This window comes from Littorina saxatilis, linkage group LG15 (genome assembly GCF_037325665.1).
Source record: "Littorina saxatilis isolate snail1 linkage group LG15, US_GU_Lsax_2.0, whole genome shotgun sequence".
In the NCBI taxonomy this organism is placed as follows: Eukaryota; Metazoa; Mollusca; class Gastropoda; order Littorinimorpha; family Littorinidae; genus Littorina; species Littorina saxatilis.
This window is the reverse complement of record NC_090259.1, coordinates 17,364,125-17,387,079: the sequence shown is the minus strand read 5'-3', so window position 1 is coordinate 17,387,079 and position 22,955 is coordinate 17,364,125. Positions and strand designations below refer to the sequence as shown.

The 22,955-nt window shown below is 40.6% G+C and overlaps 2 protein-coding genes and 1 non-coding gene across 5 annotated transcripts in view; all 3 read right to left on the bottom strand.

Annotated features, from left to right (window-relative positions):
- The window catches only part of LOC138948688 (golgin subfamily A member 2-like), a 54,611-nt gene extending 40,890 nt beyond the window's left edge, over positions 1-13,721 (bottom strand). Inside the window, exons 1-5 of one of the 2 annotated variants that reach the window (XM_070320279.1) lie at positions 13,629-13,721; positions 10,700-10,846; positions 4,785-4,903; positions 3,741-3,821; positions 363-426 (exon numbers count right to left, since the gene is read on the bottom strand). In XM_070320279.1, the coding sequence (XP_070176380.1) occupies positions 363-426; positions 3,741-3,821; positions 4,785-4,903; positions 10,700-10,846; positions 13,629-13,676 (459 nt within the window). In that variant the 5' untranslated portion in view covers positions 13,677-13,721. The remainder of the gene's footprint in view (positions 1-362; positions 427-3,740; positions 3,822-4,784; positions 4,904-10,699; positions 10,847-13,628) is intronic. The other variant, XM_070320280.1, reaches the window with a different exon arrangement.
- A 600-nt stretch (positions 13,722-14,321) lies between these two features.
- Positions 14,322-14,394, bottom strand: Trnat-ugu (transfer RNA threonine (anticodon UGU)). The gene has a single exon. It is a non-coding gene; the product is annotated as a tRNA-Thr (tRNA).
- Positions 14,395-15,216: 822 nt separating this feature from the next.
- The window catches only part of LOC138948699 (nonsense-mediated mRNA decay factor SMG7-like), a 33,094-nt gene continuing 25,355 nt past the window's right edge, over positions 15,217-22,955 (bottom strand). For both annotated transcript variants that reach the window (XM_070320296.1, XM_070320297.1), the window contains exon 23: positions 15,217-22,390. In XM_070320296.1, coding sequence (XP_070176397.1) covers positions 22,298-22,390 — 93 coding nt within the window. In that variant the 3' untranslated portion in view covers positions 15,217-22,297. The remainder of the gene's footprint in view (positions 22,391-22,955) is intronic.

Sequence of the window (22,955 nt, the reverse complement as noted above, 5' to 3'; positions counted from 1 at the left end):
GGGTCTTGAAAGGGGGGGTTCCACTGTACTGTGGAGGTGTACTGCATTTGATGGAGTCATTGAAAGAAAACAGAACTGATGAATCAAACAATAGATGGATTGACTGCTGCCTAAAACTATTTTGTTGCCTTAAAATGCTGGTGATAAATGTGTATTAGTGTGTTAATGGTCTCTATCTACACACACAAAGACACAACCACAAGTGCACACTGACACACACACACACACACACGTGTACACTCACAAACATACATGTGCAATAGTCTGTTGGTCTCTATCTGCACACACAGACACACACACATGCACACAGGTGCACACTGAGAGACACACACTGAGACACACACACACACACTCACACTAACCTCAGCTAACAAGCCGTTGAGCTGTCTTGAAAGTTGATGCAGGCTCTCTGTGGAAGCTGTGGTCCTGAAAAAAAGATCATCAATAAATATATAGGCATCAGTGTCTTTCCTTTACACAGCGCCACACTGCATACATAATTGTTTTCCCAGGATTCCTTTAGATTCTTTAGTTCACAAATGAGGACTGATTCCAGAAGATTGTTGTAATGTTTGTTTTAATGTGTCCGAGTGAACATTTGTTTAATATTACGTGTATCTGAATTGTTATTGTTCTCATTCTGCAAAGCACTGGTGGTTGTGACTAGGACTTTCATTTTGAGAAAGCTTATTAGTCTTCCTATGTTTTTTTTCTTTAAAATTCTGTCAGAACAGTGCTTTCACTCATCCTAGATTTACAAGACTGATGTCAAATACATTTCTACCAACTCGAAGTTTAACTTTAAAGCCCAGATACACTACAAACATAGAGAATATTTTGAAAAAACCCACAACATTCTTAATTTTCTTTCTTAATTCATTCATCACTGTTATAATACCCATACATACAAATAATTACATGTTATATAGGTGGTAAGTTAGTAATATGTATATAAAAAGTGTGAGAACAGTGTGATCAGCCCATCTGTCGCATGTGTGAATATTTTAGTTTTTCTCTCATGTCACTGTCAACGAAAGGTATATAAAGGCGATAGAAACGCTCACAGATGTAACCCATACATGAATGATGATGACAATAATACAGCATTCCACAGTAATTGTGAAGATAATGCTTCATTACAGAAAGTTTAATAACGTACCTAACCTGGTTACTGGTGTGTTTCCTTTTTTTAGAAAGTTTAATAATCAACAAAATCGACGTCGTCAAGGAAATTTGATGTAACTGATCATTTACTTTTACATCTTTTCAGGAAAAGGTCAAAACTGATTTTTTTTAATTATGAAAATGGGTTTATATTTGTACCTGGTATGGATAAAAACATAAATCTAGTATTGTTAATCGTATATAATTTAAGAGAATATTTCTCAAGGAGAATGATTTACGTACACTGGAATTACCCCCCTTTTAAGACCCCCTCCATTTTAAGACCCTGTTTTCTTCAACTTTCTGTTCATAACCTCTGTAAATTTACCCCCATTTTAAGACTCCCTCCTTTTGAAGACCTGATTTTCTCAGATTTTTGGAGGTCTTAAAGAGGAGGAAATCCACTGTAGTCTTGAACACACCAAGAATCGAGTTACACCAAAATTCCACAACGACATCGAGCTGCAGCAGTCAGAATTTGTAAATGGATGCTAAATGGAAAATGGTCCTTCAACGGCAATGCAGAGTAAGTTTAGAGAATACAGCAGGCAGAATAAGCACATTTTCTAGATTAAAAAACTAGGTACTCTTTCTTGCACATGCAACCTGCTCCCACACAAAAAATAAGCAAAGTGATGCAGTTGCAAGTACAGTACATCTACTCATAAGCAAAATAGGAGCAACTGAGTAACGGTTTGAATATCATGCATTTTCAAAAAAAACACTTTTCATTAAATGATCAAGTATAAGGCACGTACAACTTGCTTTAAAACACAAACAACACAAAACAAAATTGACAAAATGCTAAAATCTTGTCGGTGTCTGCTACTAACTTTGCATTATAGCTGTACATTCTAAATTACTCTTGTATCAAATTCTTATTTTTCAAACAGAAAAGAATCAGTCAACCTGAAATACATCGGTCCTAACAAGCTGCAAAATGATAGCAGACAACAGCTGGCTATACAGTTACTATCAACAACTTGTGTCATTAAAACAGATCAATACCGTGCAGATCGCTAATTGTTTACACATGCATATGGGTTATTCTCCAGAGCTGTGGTAACCATTTTGTTTGTTTGTTTGTTTGTTTGCTTAACGCCCAGCCGACCACGAAGGGCCATATCAGGGCGGTGCTGCTTTGACATATAACGTGCGCCACACACAAGACAGAAGTCGCAGCACAGGCTTCATGTCTCACCCAGTCACATTATTCTGACACCGGACCAACCAGTCCTAGCACTAACCCCATAATGCCAGACGCCAGGCGGAGCAGCCACTAGATTGCCAATTTTAAAGTCTTAGGTATGACCTGGCCGGGGTTCGAACCCACGACCTCCCGATCACGGGGCGGACGCCTTACCACTAGGCCAACCGTGCCGGTCAACCATTTTGTGACATGCATTTTCAGTCCTTTAAATGATTAATAACGTATATTAATTGGCAACCAGAATGTATTCTCCTAACTTTTTTATTTAGCAAATGATAAAGACATGCAACAACAAATGTTCAAGTATTTCTAATTCTTTCTCTGTAGGCCCAGGATATAAATATATATATATAAATATATATATATATATGGAAGGAGTTCTTATTAATGAGGATTTGTATGATTAAAATGACCAGTTAAGTTAAGAAATGTCAACTTCGTAACATAGTTTCCACTGGTACACAGCTGTGGAGAATAACCCATATAGATATCGTGAAGGCGAGAAACAGTGTTAACTGTTTTGTGAGTAGATATACAGGCATAAAGCATACAGTCTAAATGAGGGATGAAATCCAGACACAACTGTTGTGGCTTTTATTGGCTGTTGCAGAGTTGCGCCCCTTTCAAACAGCGAGGCAAACTCAAAATACAAGCAATCATGACGGCAGTGAATAGTAAGCTCCGATAATCATACTTATTTCTTTTTCTTGTTTTTAAAGAAAATGGCAACATATAAAGGGGACACTACTTAATCTGCACATTGGAGCTAATATTATCCACTGTCACGACTGTGACACCATGATAGCTTGCTTTGAATGAACAGTGGCTGGTGCTTGACTCAATGTTTCAAAGTAGTGCAACTGTTAGTGAGTGTTACACAGCAAAAAACATCCTGACAGAGTTACAGTGGAATCCCCCATTCAAAACCAGTGAAACCCCAACTTTAAAAAATGTGTTTAATTAAGACCCCCAGTTTTAAGGTCTTGCCTTTGCTGACTATCAAAACCTCTCAAAAAAAGCTTACCATCCCGAAGAAGGCAGTAACGTGCCGAAATATTGATTATTGATATAAACGTACCTAACCTGGTTACTGGTGTGTTTTCTTTTTATTTAAATATCAAAACCTCTGTAAGTTGACATCCATTTTAAGACTCTTTTTAAAATCTGATTTTGTCACATAATTTTCAGGGTCTTGAAGTGAGGGTTCTACTGCATTTCTGAAAATCGTTTAATTTCCCAATGACAGAAGCCCAGAGCTGTTGCTCAGAAATCTACGAAACTAAAAAGAAAACAACATCAATAGAGTAGTTACAACAGTCACACACAACATGCCCAAACGGTGGCTCAACACCAGTTATATGTATACCTGTCAGCACCCAACCAATGAGAGGCTTCTAAAGAAGACTGGTTGTTGCTAGGAGTAACAGCGACAGAACTGCTTGGTAGTCTGACCAGACACACAAAGTACAAACCATAATAAATTCTGAACAAAAACAGAACAAGAAATCACAAAAGAGAACTTCTGGACAAACCATAGAAAGTACAAAGAAATAATTCTGAGCAAAACACAGGCTAAGAAAAGACAAAGAAAAACTACAAAATTCTGGACAAAACAATTCAAAGAGAACTCTGGACAGAACACACGAACTAAAGACAGGCAACAATCATCAATTGTCATAGGTCACCACAGACAGTACCAAGAAAACCAAGTACATGCATGCATTTGAACTAAAACATCAGAAATACTTTTGACTTTTACTGAAGAAATAAGGCTGAGGCTGCTTGGGCACTAACAAATGATTCATTTTTCAAATCTTTATCAATTCTTTCAGAAAAAAAGAAGCAAGAAGCTGTATCTGAAAACCGACAGAAAATACCTTTCACCTGGTAATTTGAGCAAAAACCCCACCGGAAAGCAAAGACAAGAACAGCTTCAAGCAGAAGCCAAGCCAGCGTCAATAAGACAAATTACACCAGAAACAACTACTTAACCGACCAAAGCAATAAAACATATTGACACTATGACAGAGCCTATCACTTCTCATTCTGTAAAGATTTTCACTTCCATATCAAACAATTTATTGATAAAGTAATTAGATCAAATTTTCCCTTTGCTCTCAGTTTCAAAGCTTGGCCTCATTAGCCCAGGCAACTTCTCTACTCTTCTTCTCTTTTTTTGTGTGCCAATGTACCAGAAAATGTTCTCATATGCCTGGGAGGGGGAATTTTAAGCGTAACTCCTGCAGGTAAATATATGAATTTAAAAAAGCATGCCAAAGAGAAAGAAAACTTATGCTGGGTATTCAAGCTACACAAAAATGTACTTACATCACGGCTACCTCAACATTTAATTTTATGGTGCCAGTTGGGCACCTTTTGAGAATGAGTCACGTATGTTATGTTTGCTTACTGGAGATCAGCTTGGTCCTGGTTACCATGGCCTTCAGCAGTTTGATTTCTGGGAGGGCTTTCAGCCACATCAGACTTTCTGCTTAGAGGTCGCCCTCTGCTGTTGGAATCTGTTGTCGGCTGGAAAAACAACAACAATACAATAAAACTGATGATGGGAAAGTACTGGAATGTATATATTGCATTTTGCCCTCTGCAAAGCAGCAAGTGCCCAACAGTCAAAAAGTGTTCAGAATCAACCAGTTTTATCACTGTCTGTGTTTCTAAAATAAAATGAAGTTGCAACACATAATCAAAAATTTTAAGAATCAATTTTCATTTGATTAATATACTTACCCGAATCACATAAAGCATTGACACAGTCTGAGATGCTAAGGTCTGAAAAGCGCTACCCGTCTCAGGGAAGCAACCCCACCACAAACAAGAAGGGCAAAGCCCATACGACTCACATGCTTGACCTTGACATGACCTTGACCTTCAGGGTCAAGGTCAAATAACTAAACCTAGCAATGACATCATACACTAAGAACTGCTTTACACATTTTTCCTACCAAAATACATGTGACCTTGACCCAAGGTCAAGGTCATCCAAGGTCATGCAACACAAAGCTGTTAATTCAAGACATAGGAAGTACAATGGTGCTTATTGGCCCTTTCTACCATGAGATATGGTCACTTTTAGTGGTTCACTACCTTATTTTGGTCACATTTCATAAGGGTCAAAGTGACCTTGACCTTGATCATATGTGACCAAATGTGTCTCATGATGAAAGCATAACATGTGCCCCACATAATTTTTAAGTTTGAAACAGTTATCTTCCATAGTTCAGGGTCAAGGTCACTTCAAAATATGTATACAATCCAACTTTGAAGAGCTCCTGTGACCTTGACCTTGAAGCAAGGTAAACCAAACTGGTATCAAAAGATGGGGCTTACTTTGCCCTATATATCATATATAGGTGAGGTATTGAATCTCAAAAACTTCAGAGAAAATGGGAAAAATGGGAAAAATAGCTGTTTTTTAGACAACATTTATGGCCCCTGCGACCTTGACCTTGAAGCAAGGTCAAGATGCTATGTATGTTTTTTGGGGCCTTGTCATCATACACCATCTTGCCAAATTTGGTACTGATAGACTGAATAGTGTCCAAGAAATATCCAACGTTAAAGTTTTCCGGACGGACGGACGGACGGACGGACGGACGACTCGGGTGAGTACATAGACTCACTTTTGCTTCGCATGTGAGTCAAAAAGTGTAAATGGAGCAATAGTAATGACACCAGACTAGGGGAGTTACCTCCCCCTTGGTGTGTACTACGTCACTACCGCTCCCCAACACGTGGTCAAGATCATACGGCTTTTAAAGAAACTAAAATCCATAAGCGGGGTTGGTGGGAGGGCATAAACTATGTGATTTGGTTAACCCCTTCCCTGCCCTGCCACGAACGGCGTTCGAGGTGTTTTTTGGCATCCTGTCTGCCCCGCCACGAACGTCGTTCGAGGTGTACGCATCAGAGTCCTGTATCCACCCAAGAAGGGGGGTAACTGCAAAAACTGTTGGCAGAGCAGTTAGACATCTTGAACCAACGGTTCCTTCCCTTTGACCGTTATGAATAGCAAATATTGATGTTTGGGAGAATTTTGAAACTTCGGGAGTTATCTGTGTTAAGTCGTCAACAAAGATGTCGGATGGTGGACGGCGTGGGGGTACCACGAGGTCTGTTTTCAAGCGCTATTCAGCACTTGAAGTGCTTCAAGAGTGCCTAAATGACCAAGACAGTGATGATGAAGACCTTAGAGATGGAAGTGACAGCGAATCAGACGAGGAAGAAACTGATTTCAACCAGCACCACCCTCTTTTGTCCGAGGTAGGCATTGATGATGACAATGATATCAGCTACGAACCAAGTGTATCTGCCACTGACAGTGATCAGTCGGAGACTGATGGCAGTGATGCCGAAGCAGAACCAATGCCTGGCCCATCAACTTCATGTCCTGTGGTCAGAGGTCGCGGCAGGGGTCGAGGAAGCAGTGTGGGAAGAGGACAACGAGGGAGAGGTAATGCGAGGGGGCGTGGCCGCGGCCGTGCCCGACAAATTCCAAGACAACGTCAGGAAGATAAGATAAGAAATTGGACAGATGCTGATGCAACTGCGCCAAACCAAGACATCCAATTTCAAGGCAATCCAGGCATGCAGTGCAATGTTGACAATTTTGAACCAGTAGACTGGATGCAGCTGTTTTTTGATGACGACCTCATCAACCACCTTGTCTTCCAAACAAACCTTTATGCTGACCAGTACCTTGAGAGCAGCCTTGTGCTTTCCTCAGTGTTTTGTGGATTATCACACAAAATTCATATACTGGAAGTAGTGTGTGGACTTTGCCTGCTCTGTGGATTGTGACTTTGTTGCTTCTGAGTCTCAGCTGTGGAGTATGACGTGCGATTCCGGACTTACCTTACCATGAACAGCTAACCCTTATAACTTTGGATGCTTATAGCAGTGAAGTTGATTACCAAGAAGTTTTGTGAGTACCTGATGTTTTTCCCTTTGTTACACCAGTTTTTTGTTGTGTTTTGTCATGCATTTTTGTGATCAAGTGTGTTGTTATGTTCCGAAAATGCTTGATCACGGGGAAAAAAAAAAGAATAAATAATTACTTAAAAATTTCTGTCCTGCCAAATGAAACTAATTTCACTTGTAATTGGGGCCAGGGATGTTAGAAAAAAACATGCCAAATATCTAAGAGATATCTCTTCAAATGCCTGAATTATTCACGTTTTAGTGAACACACCCTCAAAAGTCAAATTTTGCTCCGGCACACAGGAATACAAATGCGCTTTTTCACGCTGGCAGGGAAGGGGTTAAGTATATTAATCAAATGAAAATTTATTCTTAAAATTTTCGATTAAATTACATATTCTTACTCCGAATCACATAAAGCAGATAGCTTCAACAAGGCGGAGGGAAAGAAAAATCTAACTCACTCTAAAAATCCTTGCCAGGAACTGGCCCGCAGCAACCAAGGCAGGAAGGGACCGAAAACCATCCTGACAGACAGCCGCGATGTCTCTCAGGCAAAAGTTGCTAAAGAAACTTCAGAGAGCCAGTAAGCTGTGCCAATCACTTCGTCCAATCTCCTGGTCGTAAAACAGCCAAGGAAGAGGCCCAAGCCCTGGATTTAATGAACCCGAGCCGAGTCAAGGCGAAAGACAGGCTGCCACCCCCCCGTAACCAGCACTCTTGAGAAGGGTGCCGTAACCAGCAGTCTTGCTGCCCTCAAAATAGATGGTCGGAGGAACTGGAAAACCGGAACCACCCGACAGCAGAACCCTCTACTGCTTCGTGCCTCAGTAGGCAAAGAAGGTAGCAGGTAGCCGCTTGCACCAACAGAGTGGTCGGCGTAACCGTATAACAGAAAAACCCACCTGACCGCCAGTTATCCTCTACCAGCCCATGCGAACGCAGAGAGAGATAGTCGAGGAAGCAGCGACTTCCGGTTGTGCGTAGGCAACCAGAAGTGTGGAAAACATGGTGGCCAAAGTCTGTTGTGACTGGTGACCCTGAACAAAAAAGGCTGAAAGCCATAGTGCCCGCAGGTCAGTCTGCTTGTGGGCAATTGAATGTGAATCAAAAACCCAAAACAGAAAACAAGACTGATAGGCATAACCGAAAAACCGGGAAGCCAACCTGTCATAAGCCTCCCGAATAAGCCTCCCGAGACAAAGTGTTCTCGGGAAAAACCTGAAAGCTACTTTCGCGGCCAAATCAAGTGCCTTCCTGAGTTTGGCCGAAAAACCAGAACGAGTCTGTCTAACTCTGAAAGACTGAGGGTCAGACACGGAGACCGACGGGCAAACGCCGTAGTCATAGTTGCCTGTGGTAGAAGGGTGACCAGAAAAAGGAAACCCGACCTAACGGAAGTCGTCCTGACTCACCTCATGCTTAGGATGAGGGTGAAGAGAGGAAGAGTCAAAATACGAAGTCACAGGAACCGAAAGTGCCATAGTCGACACAGCGAACCTGCAGGAGACTATTGCACAGGCTAAGGCTGAAAGCCGTGATGCCCGTAGGACAGCCATTGTTCTGAAGTACCCACAGTACGCAGGTAAACTTAAAGGAACAAAAGTTTCGGCTGCCGATTAAGATGCTGGGCTAAGAGCCCACAGGAAAGAACCGGAACATTAGCTAACCCTCTGCCAGAAGGAGAGGGCTAGCCAAAACCTGAGAGAGGTGGCAAGCCACAGAGGATGACTCCTCAACCCGGAAATAGGAGTGTTCCTCCTTAACAATCCGGAAATATCCATTGCCAACGGTGCAACCAAAGCGGAAGCCTCCAAAGACAATGCACCCTCTGGAAAATATCTGGATGTTACTTTCGAGGCCAACTCAAGTTCGACTTACCAGCCGTGCCAACCACGGAGGCAGAAGACGAAGAAGCAAGGAGATCCTCCCCGGAAATCATCGCTGACGGAACCATCAAAGACGCCAAAGAGCGAGCGTCACCCACTGATGGGGAAAACAACGCCGGCAAGCGGCGTGGAATGCTGCATTTCTTCTCCCCCAAGCTGCGGAACTCTGGAAATAAAGAGCTAAGCAGTATGGACACCAGAGCACCATGCTCCGATGCCGAAAAAGAGGGAGAGCAAGAAGACAAAGCAGTCAAAGACGTGCTTAAAGGCATATGTACTCGATGACTATACACGCTAATTGCTTTACCAACAGCTGGAGACATGCTAAATTAAGTTCCCTGCAAAATATTGTGGTCTAGGACCCCTTCAATGTTGAGATATGTTAATTTTCATTTTGATCTGGATCGTCCTATTTATAGATTTGGCAACACATGTAACGTTGATGCAAGGGAGCTAACACCGCGGCTTTGTTGACATCCTCACTTTTTCAGAGGCTAGAACAAGCTGTAATGCATGTATTATGGTCCGCGCATGGTGACATATCATCATTATATGGTCTTATGGTGCGTTTGACATCGATTATGGGCAAACTACACTTTGTAAACACGGGAGCGCGTACATATGCCTTTAACTGCCCCCCAAACACATGTTCATTTGGGGCAGAAATAATAACGAACATAAAGGTATTACGTGCTTCGTCCGAAACAACAACAAGTACAGGAGGTTTGGTAGATGAAGTTGAAGATTAGGTTAACCTTACCAAGACATCAGCCTTGCCACGTTTTTATCACTGTCAGCCATGCTGACCAACAAAAATGGCGGCCAAACAATACAGTTACTGAAAAATTACAAGTCCAAAAACGGACAAAAAGTCAGCAACTACAACAAAATTCTTGTCAAAATAATAACTAAAAAGGAACGAGCTCACCAACTAACAAAGCAGAAGGCAAGTAAGACGGGCCGGTGGGTGTCAAGCAAACACCAGACAGAACAGCCACGAGAGCGCCGAAAATCAACAACCTTCTCCTCAGAGCTGAAAAAGTCGTATGATCTTGACCACGTGTTGGGGAGCGGTAGTGACGTAGTACACACCAAGGGGAGGTAACTCCCCTGGTCTGGTGTCATTACTATGACTCCATTTACACTTTTTTTGTGGTGGGGTTGCTTCCCTGAGACGGGTAGCGCTTTTCAGACCATAGCATCTCAGACTGTGTCAATGCTTTATGTGATTCGGAGTAAGAATATGTAATCTAATTTGATGTTACATTGCGGCAACAACATTGACTTCAAGATAGACTCAAGTCACACACACACACATTAAATGTGAGCAAGCTTCCACAAAATCCCAGCAAACAATAAACTTAAAATGAATAAACACATGCCTTAAATTACAATTGCTTTTTACGCACACAGTGATCGACACACAGGCTCCTTATTATAAAAGTTAAACCACTACCACAGAATTCTAGCAGTCTCACTCTCATCCAATACTCACGCTTACCTGCTCAGGTACCGGTGAAATGCTACGCCTCGATTTTTCCTCCGATGGGTGATCGTAGTTGTTGTCTCCCCCTGCTGGTGACGACCTTGAGCTAGGGGCAGGCGATCGACTCGGTGTTCTCCCTGACCGCTGCTGAAATTGCTTCAGCTGCAAGTAACAGAAAGAGTGGTCTTGCATAAAGACACTAAGGCTGGCCACAGATTTGTGCACATGCAGGTCTTGGAAACTGCTTTTCTGCTAGACAGCTGAAAAGGAAATCATCGAAAAGTTCTGCAACTGCAAGCACCACATATAAAAAAATAATTTTGCACACAAAGAAACAAGAGGAAACCAAGGCTTAATCTGAAAGAAAACAATGCAACTTTGTATGCCTTTCTTTGACATTACTGCTTTAACTTTAGTCATGCCAATTTTCAAAATGAAATTCATTGTTAACTTTATTTATTTATTACATTATCACTATCACAGCATCAGGATCAGGTTTAATTCTGCATAACAAATCTCTTGGAAAACCAGGTTCATCTTCATCTGTATCTCCACATGCCAATAGAAAACAACACATTTTTTGTAAGCAATAGCAGTATTTTTGTGTGTGACATCACCACCTATCTGGGTTGAAAAGAAGAACCAACCATAAGCACTGTCACAGCAGAACACACAGTGAGCCGTGCCTTTAACATATCATTTAATGATTTATTGCCAGTGAAAATAATACAAATAATAATAATGATAAATGGCAGATTGCCAATTACAACACTACGGCCAGCCAACTAAAATAAAATGCTGAAGACGCATGTGTTTGGTCTGATTTCATTGTTAAACTAAACTTTATTTAGTTACATTAACAATTAACATCTGCCCCTGTCTTGATACTCTCAAGGAAAAGCATTCTATTCTGCTTATTAATAACATTTAAGTCACATGTCCTGATTAATTAGAATTAGATGACTTTAAAAAAGAAGATCTATCCTAACGACTGCCCTCAGTTATGATTATCAATGCTATACATTTAATATGCTGCAATGCCAATAGCTATCAGCAATATCAATTAAACAAGGAAATCACACAAGAGCATATAGACTGGAATCAATATAAAAGCAAGTGGAACTTCAGAAACTTCTTCTTCTTCTTCTTGTCGATCACTCAGATGGAAACGCCGGTTCTCCGCGCAAATGTTGCCGTGCGCTGACTTCAGAAACTGATAATCACAGCAAAATAGAATCCCCACAAGAAAGGAATTCTAAATCAGTAAATGGCAATTGACATCCTTAGAGCTAGCAATAGCATGGTTAAAAAAAAACCACATAAATATATGTCCACATGTCTGCCTTCACACACACACAATTCTCAAAGAGTATCCCATTTCCCCTCAAACATTTGATTTAGCTCACAAGCATTTGGCAGCTTCTGGCATTCTCTACGTATTACAAAAAAACAAAAAGTAAAAAATCTGAATCTTATGTCATATGATGTGTGCCAGAAGTGGAATGGCAAAGTGAACTCTAGTATAATCAGGACATAATTTGTGTTTTATAACAAATGACAGATCTAGAGTAAATTGTTGCTCAGCTGTCTACATGCTCATTGGATAAAGATCTGCACATTCTTAACAATTTTAATATTTTGTCGAATGTGAATGGAGGAGAAAAACGGTCCTAGAATACAGAAACTGTGCACCTATTATTTGCTGGACATGTGTATTAATAACCAATCTCTGGCAGGGTTTAGCCTGGGAGAAAAAGGCAATGGGACATTTGTCCCCCTCAACCAAATTCCGATGGGACATAGTCGAAGGCAAGCGCCAAAGAGGCTTGTATGCGTTTTGACCAAAGATGCAAAATGGTGTAATATAATATATGGTGCCATCAGAGAATTATCCGCTATATCATGTTATCTCTGTGTGTTAGTGTGTGTGTTTGATTGCGTGTGTGTGTGTGTAATCCGATGTAAAGTGTACATTTGGTGGCGCAGTGGTACGTAATCTCAATGCGCCCTTTGACGCACTAATTTACCTAAAGGGAATTGTGATGGGAAATGTTCAGATTTAATGCGTCAATGGCGCAGGGCGCACTAGTAAATGAAACCCTGCTCTGGATATATGATATAATATAAATTATAAGTTCCCCATAAATATTTTGTTACTGGTCTTCTTCACTGCGTATGACTATGAGTATGATACTAATAGTATGACTATGGCAATTGACATGTTGTACTTCAATGTGAGCTAGCTATTTCCAGACATAGAGGATTCAATGCTCATATAGATATATAATAATAAATTGCATGTAAAAGTGCAAGGAATACAACCTAAGATCCACATTGACAGTGCCATACTGAGTCAGTGAGTGCAACCGGATCAACTACAAAGTTCTACAAAGTACAACTACAAGCAACAAGCATTGAAAGTGCGTTGATAACAATACTGCCCACTAAACTGCAACTTGTTCAGTCCAACAAGAATCCCTGAAGCAATTTAAGGGGGTCTTTCATGATGGGGAAACAAACTTTCAGCAACTTACTAGTGCTAGTTGGCGTGATGGTTAGTGGCAGTGTTGGTTAGCAGAAGAAAGAGCAGTTGTCTGTTTCCCACTTCCCAGACACCGAAAGAGAAAGGGCAGTCTTTACAACACCTACAACAATCAAACGCATGTTTTCCCCTCAAAACGTGTCAAAGGGGACTATGCAAGACTAACACACATGTTCAGAAAAAAGAGGCTGACATTGCCAGACACAAAACACGCCCCACTCTGCTGATTTACTTGCTGTCTGCTATGGTGAATCTAGAAGTTTTGGTGCCGTATTTCACGTTGGTACAGGCCGTTTGAAATGCATTACACGCATCTATCATGCTGACGCTGCGAGTGAAAACACAGATGAACAACGGCATTGGTTCATTATTTTCATTTATTACAAAGATTGAAAGGTTTACCTTCTTTTTAGCTGCAGCTATTTTGTCTTTCTTGCTCGAGTCGGCCATTTTCGGCTTTCTGATGCGTGCGCAGCCTGACACGCAAACGGAAGTTTTGAAGTAAATAACAACGTTTGTTGTTCACCATTAACAAAATAATTTTCTAGTTTCATAGCAGCTGCATACTTGAAATGAGAATGCGAAAACAAATTGTACGTTAATTTAAGATTTCTGACAATAATGTTTTTTTATTAAAGAGAAACCGCTTGAGAATCGAACATTTTAAAGATCAAACAGTTTAGGATTAAGCAAGACATGAGAGAGTAATCTCTCTGCGCTGCATGGTTGATTTACTCACCTTAGTAATTTGACAGGATCTAAAATGTTTTGGTTTTTTTGTAAAAAGAGAAGAAAAACAGTAGACAAGAAACAAAACTTGGAAGTGCATACCAATAAGTGCTGTTCACACTCCACATTCTAGTAAATTGTAAGGGGCTTATTGTCCGTCAGGTCTTAATTGCCTATATTGGACATGAATTGGTTTATACGATTCGAGTTTTACGCCCTCACGGCTTTTGATGTGTGCGTGTTTAGGTGGTATCAGCCATCTGCACTTATGGTAGAATGACCAAGATCTTTAACGTGCCATTATGGTGACACGGGGATGGGAGATGGATACCGTCTCTGGGTCTGCACATACAGTTGACCCGTGTCCGTCCCGGCCCGGATTCGAACCAGCGACCTCTCGATCACAAGTCCAGTGCTCTACCCCCTGAGCTACCGGGGCCCCTCCACATTCTGTATTAACCCTTGTTTTTATAGTGGTGTGATGCAGTCCAAATGTAGTCTTTACATGTAAAGGACGGGTGTTTTACAAAAATACAATATAAAATAGGCCCAGCGTTCATTGCCTTTTGTTGCATTTAAAATGCATAAACATTGCATTGGTGTTTTCTCTCTCCCCTAACTTGTAGACTAGCTTGTCCAATTTTATAGTCACCAATTATAAATAGAAAATGTTTTTCAATGTGTGTAAACATGTGTCTTTGCTTCATGTTTGGTGGCCTGTATACCTGAAAGAGCAAAGAAGATAAGGCCAAAAAAAAAAAATTGTCTGTTTCTGGTAACATGGCTAAAAAAAATAGGGTCGGTAGGTCGGGATTTATTTATTTATTTATTTATTTTTTTTTTTTACCCCAAATGTAGACCAATAAAACTAACTTTAAAAATCGCGCAAAGAGACTGGATTCACTATACATAGAGACAAGACACTCAACACATTTACAAATCGTCAGCGGACTTTCGTTTTCACATGTTTTTGTTGTTCATTTTCTCACCCTGTCCTTTACCACAACAACAACAAAAAAATTTGAGTTTGGAAAAAAAAAGTTTAGGGTCGGCGCCGAAATTTAGGGTCGGTCGGGTGACCAGAAACAGACAATTTTTTTTTTTGTGGCCTAACACACATCAGAATGCATTTAGTGTGGTCTAGTTTTGAAGTAGTCTCAGGGAAAAATGGATGCACACAAGCATGCACACACACACACTTACACACACACTCTCTCTCTCTCTCTTTCTGTTTCTAATCAATAACTAAAACACAATGTCCTTTATTTTTCATTTGAGTTTTATTTTGAAGCCAATCTTCCCAGTTCAAAGCCGTCGCCACTCTGATACACGTAAGGCCAACAAAAAAAAAGTCTGTTTACGGTAACATAGGCAAAACAAATAGGGTCGGTAGGACGGTATTTTTTTTCTTTTTCTAAAAAAACATTTTTTTAAGTTATTTTGCCAAAAAACAGCTTTTTTAAAAAATTTTTAATATTTTGTTTTTCTCCCCCAAATGCCAAAAAAAAGTCTAGGGTCGCGCGAAAAAATAGGGTCGGTCGGGATACCGTAAACAGACTATTTTTGTTTGTTGGCCTAATGAAAAGGGAACATTTAAAACCAAGCTGGTGTCCAATGCAAAACCACACATTGCCGAAACAATAGATTTTCTGGCAATTATACATGTCCTGTACTTTGAAACTGTCCTAAGGCTGCAAGCTCACAGGCTTAAATTTAATTTCATCTTCAGTGATTTTGATTTTTTTTAAAATTTAAAGGCACCGTCCTTCCGGTAAAGATAGTTCTGCCCAATAAAGAGATCCGCCCGGGCTTTTACATGGTACTAGACACTTCTTACCCTGTATGGTGTGTCTGCTATCCACCGAGTCAGCTTGGATGAAATATTTACTGTTCCTGTAATCACTTGATGCCGCACAAATTTTGAACCACGAGTTTCCCGTGACCTATGTGATGCTGGATTTGCCTTGAACACTCAATTGATTTTTTTCGCAAACAAAACAGTGAGAAAAAAGTTGACATTGGCTTTCGCCATGCGCTTGTCGACTTCTCGTAAATTTCGACTCCCGGTTATATTCTATTTATAAGTGGAAGATAAGACAATACAACCACTTGGACATAAATTAAATAAAAAATCCTGACTGTTTCCTGTGTGCAGAATTGGAATATATACAGACCAAATAATTTTGCACATTGACACAGTCAGTACAGTGGAACCCCCCCTTTTAAGACCTTAAAAAATCTGAGAAAATCAGGTCTTAACAAGAGGCGAAGCCATCAAGGCTCACGTAAGAAATCGACAAACAGTAACACAAACTCAATCACTCCGTCACACACACACACACACACATACACACACACACACACACACACACACACACACACACACACACACACAGAAAGAGCATAGGTGAAACTGTGCAAGAAAGCGAGACACTAGATCTAGATCTGTCTGTCTGCATGTAGCCTACTTACAGGGACACGACTGCCAACTAGTCAGTCTCGGCCCGCTCAAAATAATAATGACCGAGACTTTCAGTACTTCCTTCGCGTGATGTCTAACCCTCTTACGTCATAATGTGACGTCAATGTAATGTGACGTCTTCAAATGTTAGAGTTTCTACCACAGACATACACACGCACGCACGCACGCACATACGCACGCACAGACAGACAAAGTTACGATCGCATAGGCTACACTTACGTGAGCCAAAAAGGAGGGAGTCTTAAAATGGAGGTAAATTTACAGAGGTTGTGAACAGAACATCTGAAAAAACAAGGTCTTAAAAGGGAGGAAGTCTTAAAAGGGGGGTTCCACTGTAGCTTTGAAGAAACTCATTCATATAACAATTCTCTCTCTTAACAGAGAGCATGCACCCAGGCTGTTGCTTTTTGGTGTGAGTCCAAGTGGGGGGGCATGGTTTTACCTCATGTAAAAGCCTCAGGTCAGATCTGAGATGGTCTTTCTTTCTTTATTTGGTGTTTAACGTCGTTTTCAACCGTTCAAGGTTATATCGCAACGGGGAAAGGGGGAAGATGGGATAGAGCCACTTGTTAATTGTTTCTTGTTCACAAAAGCACTAATAAAAAAATTGCTCCAGGGGCTTGCAACGTAGAGCTGAGATGGTGAGTCCAATTGTTTACAAGAAGGAATGTGCCTTTAACAGTTTACCTTCACATGCAATACACAACATATGCATAATGAATAGAACAAGTCCAAGTCTCTTTATTCTCGAATTGCTGTTCAAATGGATGATGTTCGGAAGTAACTCTTTCTGAGTTTCTTCTTCTTCTGTGTTCATGGGCTGAAACTCCCTCAGAGTTTTACGTGTATCATGACCGTTTTTACCCCGCCATTTAGGCAGCCATAAGCCGCTTTCAGAGGAGGCATGCTGGGTATTTTCGTGTTTCTATAACCCAGCTAGCTTGCCTGAATCATCCATGAAAAGGAAGAATTAACCCTCCTCTCCTGACAATATTAATAAAATTGGCAGACACTTCTGAAAAAAATATTCAAACTGGAAAAAAAGCTCAACTGCTACTTAGTTTTCTTCTTATCATCATTAATAAACTGAAACTTGTATAAACTTTAGAACATCGTCACTTAGATTCTGAAAGTCTGTTTCAAGCTGGCACAAATAATCATCATGTTAACTCAAATTTAACTAAATCACAATTACAGTACACAAGTATAACCATTTAGAATTGATCAGGCATGGGAATTGAAAAAAGTAAAAAAGGCTGAATTTTTGCAAGAAATAGCAAAGTCGACGGCGCGACCAGGGGGGTCCCGGAGCATCCCCCCCCCCCCCCCGGAATTTGTTTCTCCAAAGAACCCAAATGGTGCAATTTGGTGTCATCTGAGCTCCAAGTTTGCCATTAAATTCAGGTTTTAGAACCATTTTTGCCTCCCCCATTTACTTTTTTGGCGGACACTTTTGCTTTTTCGGTGGATCAAAAAACTATTTAGGCGGAAACTTGCCTTTCGGCGGACAATTCCCATGCCTGATAGATTCAGTGTGCTCTGTCAGGTAGAATGAATATTGAATGGGATGTCCAAAAACGCCCACCTGCTAACAACCACCACCCCAAAAGATAAATAATACACCTTGCCATGGCGACACCCTGTCTATAATCACCACTTCTGGTCCGTGCCTTGGGTGGCCATCGCAGACTGCACCTTTAAGTTCAGATGTGTAAAAGGAACAGAGAGCTTGCATTCCATTTCAAACAAGCACCACTTCTAGTACGTGCCTTGGGTGACCATCGCAGACTGCACCTTTAAGTTCAGATGTGTAAAAGGAACAGATCAGAGAGCTTGCATTCCATTTCAAACAAGCACCACTTCTGGTACGTGCCTTGGGTGGCCATCGCAGACTGCACCTTTAAGTTCAGATGTGTAAAAGGAACAGAGAGCTTGCATTCCATTTCAAACAAGCACCACTTCTGGTACGTGCCTTGGGTGGCCATCGCAGACTGCACCTTTAAGTTCAGATGTGTAAAAGGAACAGAGAGCTTGCATTCCATTTCAAACAAGCACCACTTCTGGTCCGTGCCTTGGGTGGCCATCGCAGACTGTACCTTTAAGTTCAGATGTGTAAAAGGAACAGAGAGCTTGCATTCCATTTCAAACAAGCACCACTTCGGAGGTGATCAACTCCTTCTGAGTGCCAAAAAAAAAAGAGGCCCTAATGGTCAGTTTTAATTCCCAGATGCTAAAATCAGGTATATAAACAGTGGAACCCCCCTTTTGAGACCCCCCGATTTAAGACTCCCTCTCTTTTAAAACCCTATTTTCGCAGATTTTCTGTAAATTTACCCCTGTTTTAAGACTCCCTCCTTTTTAAGACCTGATTTCTCCAGATTTGGGGAGGTCTTTCTTTCTTTCTTTATTTGGTGTTTAACGTCGTTTTCAACCGTTCAAGGTTATATCGCGACGGGGAAAGGGGGGTGATGGGATAGAGCCACTTGTCAATTGTTTCTTGTTCACAAAAGCACTAATCAAAAATTTGCTCCAGGGGCTTGCAACGTAGTACAATGTATTACCTTACTGGGAGAATGCAAGTTTCCAGTACAAAGGACTTAATATTTCTTACATACTGCTTGACTAAAATCTTTACAAAAATTGACTATATTCTATACAAGAAACACTTAACAAGGGTAAAAGGAGAAACAGAATCCGTTAGTCGCCTCTTATGACATGCTGGGGAGCATCGGGTAAATTCTTTCTCGTCCCAACCAATATGGGACTCCCCCTAACCTGCGGGGGGTCGTTCGAGACCACCTGCAATGTATGTATGGACTCTTTTGGCTCTTCCAGCTATCCCAATGGTGTCCTTTCACCAAAGATACCACACTGTATTCAGTAAAAAGGCAAACATACACATGTGCTTGGTAATCTTGATGTGACATTGATTTTTGAATCAGCCCCCCCCCCCTTCCCCACCCGACACACACATCCACTGTGATAACATAATCACCTGTATCTGATAGGCGTTGTGGGCCGTAAGTTGTGGCGGGAGATACCGAAACCAACAAACACTAAAATATTTTAAAAAACAGCTCCACAACCACACACAAAATAGAAAATCTATACACGCTAGCAATGATGCCCATGAAAATAAAAGAGTCACAAGGGAGGGAAATCTTCAAACAAACACACGCACAAACAAACAAAAAGATGTACATGTACATGCAAACCGCCATTCTGTGTACTATTGCCGAAGTCCAACTAATTCATCAACCCATCCTTCATAGATTGTTCTACAGTGGAACCCCCCCTTTTAAGACTCCCTCCTTTTTAAGACCCTGTTTTCTCAGACTTTCTCTTCTTAACCTCTGTAAAATTACCCCCATTTTAAGACTCCCTCCTTTTTAAGACCTTGTTTTCTCAGACTTTCTCTTCTTAACCTCTGTAAAATTACCCCCATTTTAAGACACCCTCCTTTTTAAGACCTGATTATCTCAGATTTTTTTGGAGGTCTTACTGTAACATTTTTCTCTTTCATGTCTTCTTCAGTCAAGATCTGACCTTTCTAAAAAAATCTGTCAACACTGACAGTGACACCATCATTAAATCTGCCAACAGCAGCAATCCTTCACACCAATTTTCATGTGAAGTGGCAGCTGCGAGAAAAACTAAAGCGAACAGACCTGTCACATACCACAGATAAAGCCATGCACACATAAAAGTGCATGTACATTATGAGCTCTTGTCATTAATTAAATCACTCTCTGTCCCTCTCATGATGTAAAATGAAACACAGAACACTACAGTGGAATCCCCCTTTCAGACCCCCCAATTTAAGACTTCCTCCCTTTTAAGACCTTGCTTTTCCAGATGTTTTGTTCACAACTTTAAGACCTGATTTTTTCAGATTTTTGGAGGTCTTAAGAGGGTGGTTCCACTGCACTCTCTTCTCAGGGAAGCAAACAATAAATAATACAAATGACTTGATTTGTTATCGAGAAGCCTGAAGCCATCACACATAAAGCAACCATTCTCTTCCATTAAGTCTTAATTTCATGGAACAGAAAGCCACATGTAAAATCAATCTCCGCGTGTCCAAAGTCTGAATCGGCACAACCTGTTCTTTCGCACAAACAGTTGCTGTCTAAAATGTTTTTGAAGAAACGTAATCATCAAATAATATGTACAAAAATCACATTATTCAGTACAACTGCTCTTAGGCAGGGATATCGCTAATATCCATTTTCTTGTGAAAATAACCTCATCCCAACTGTGAAAAAAAGCAGGAATTGTGCTGAAATGTCAGTTAAGTTTCCCGGTGAGTCAAATACATTTTTTGACTTGTCGCATACTGCACACTCCAATAAAATAATACCTGTTTACATAACACATCAAATGATAAGAAAAGCACATACACTTTTTTGTTTGCAATTGAGTACAATTTCACCACAATCACTCTTGAGTGTCAAGCGCTTACACTCCCAAACGGTACTCGAAGTATTAAAAGACAGGACTGTTCCCAAGGCTTTCTCTTACCGATTTGGCCAAAAGCTATGTACAATCATAAAAAATAAAAACAAATAAAAAATTCTCACACAAAGTAATCGCCTCAAAGCATTGTGTCTCATCACAGATACTGATACTTGTATACCAATACAAGCTAGGCTGACACAAATTGTTCCTCAGGACACCAAAAAGGTCTATGACAGGTGTCAACCAGGCGCCACGATTTACATAACAAAAGACAACCACCTGATGATACAGTGATACCTGTGATGTGAGGCTCCTCACATGAGTACACCTACCAAGAAAGGACACCTGTTGTCCATTGGTATATTAACTGCAGGACACCTTCCAGGAAAGGACACCTGTTGTCCATTGGTATATTAACTGCAGGACACCTTCCAGGAAAGGACACCTGTTGTCCATTGGTATATTAACTGCACCAAAATATAACTGCTGTGCCGCCTGCATTAGAGGGACGCTCTTGGCTGGTCCTCATGGTGTCCTTTCAACGCAGGCACCACTGCATACAAAGTGTCTTTTCAAGCTGAGGAGAGATAACTGGGGCAGCAAGAGCCAGCATGAAATCCCAACATGTCCCCTTACTTCCCTTTTTTTCTGTGCCTTCAGCACATACACACACACACACAAAGGGAAAAAAAGGAGAGAAAATAAAATAAAGACCAAAACATCACTGCTGTTCTTGTTCAAGCTGAAAATGACACAGGGGTTTGGAATCCTGCCACATCATGATTTTCTTCTCTCTCTCTCTCTCTCTCTCTCTCCCTCTCTCATTCTGTGCTTCAGGTGTACGAATCACAAAATAGCTTGTTATCTCTCACACTTCATATCTTCTATTTCACATCAATCACCATCTCGCCTTTTTGTCTGTATTACTCTTGCTTCGGCTTCCCCCCCCTGTCTTTTATGATCAGTGTCAGGTCTGCCCCATGATGCAGATCACCTTACTGGCCTTGACAATGTGTTATGATACAGCCTTGACCTTTGCCCTTCTTGCTGAACTCTGAGACCACTGCTCAGTGAAGATCATGTGCCTTAAACATAAGCGATCACAGTCCAGCATATCATGAAGAGATGATCTCAAGTTGCAATAACCTTGGCAGTTCAGATGAAGGGCATTGAATTTGATTTCGACCTCGATGTCCAAGTTCAGTGAAGGTCATTTCCAGAAGAGCTGAAGTTGGTATAACCTTGGCTGTTCAGATGAACGGCTTTGAATTTGATTTTGACTTTGACCTTGATGTCCAAGTTCAATGAAGGTCATTTTCAGAAGAGCTGAAGTTGGTATAACCTTAACTGTTCAGATGAACAGATTTGAATTTGACTTTGACCTTGATCTTGATTTCCACGTTCAGTGAGGGTCAGTCTGCCGCTGCATTCTCTGCTGTTCTAGAAGACGTTCCAGGGGTGTCATGGCATTGGCAGGAGCTTCTGTCCACATCACCTGGGGATAGGCAATGAAAGAAACAACATTTTAGAGTTTGATTCTTAGGTTTCTTTCTTTCTTTATTTGGTGTTTAACGTCGTTTTCAACCGTTCAAGGTATTCTTAGGTTTGACCATTGAGATAAATACAAGTCTGAAACAATAACAATTCTATATTATTCACTTTTCCCCATCCCGAGCCATTGTAAAGCTCTTCGAGCTTTGAGAAGCACAATATAAATGTTCTATCATTATTATTATTATTATTGTTATTATTATTATGTATCTGTGATGGTCCAATCTTTTTTTCTTCTCTCTCATAAATTAAACATTTCTAATGCATTGAGAAGGAAAAAAAACCATAACAAAACGAATGGAAAGCATGAAAGCCAGACAACTATTAATACATATTTTTTCTGCACTTTGAAAATAGTTCATACTGAAAGTCATATTTCGTGGTCTTGTATTTCAAGGGAATAAAAACAGGCGAAAACAACCTTGATATTACAGCAATATTTCCATGAATATAATAGTGCCATTCCGAGACATCTTATATCTTTGAAAATACTTTTCATTAAAAAATCA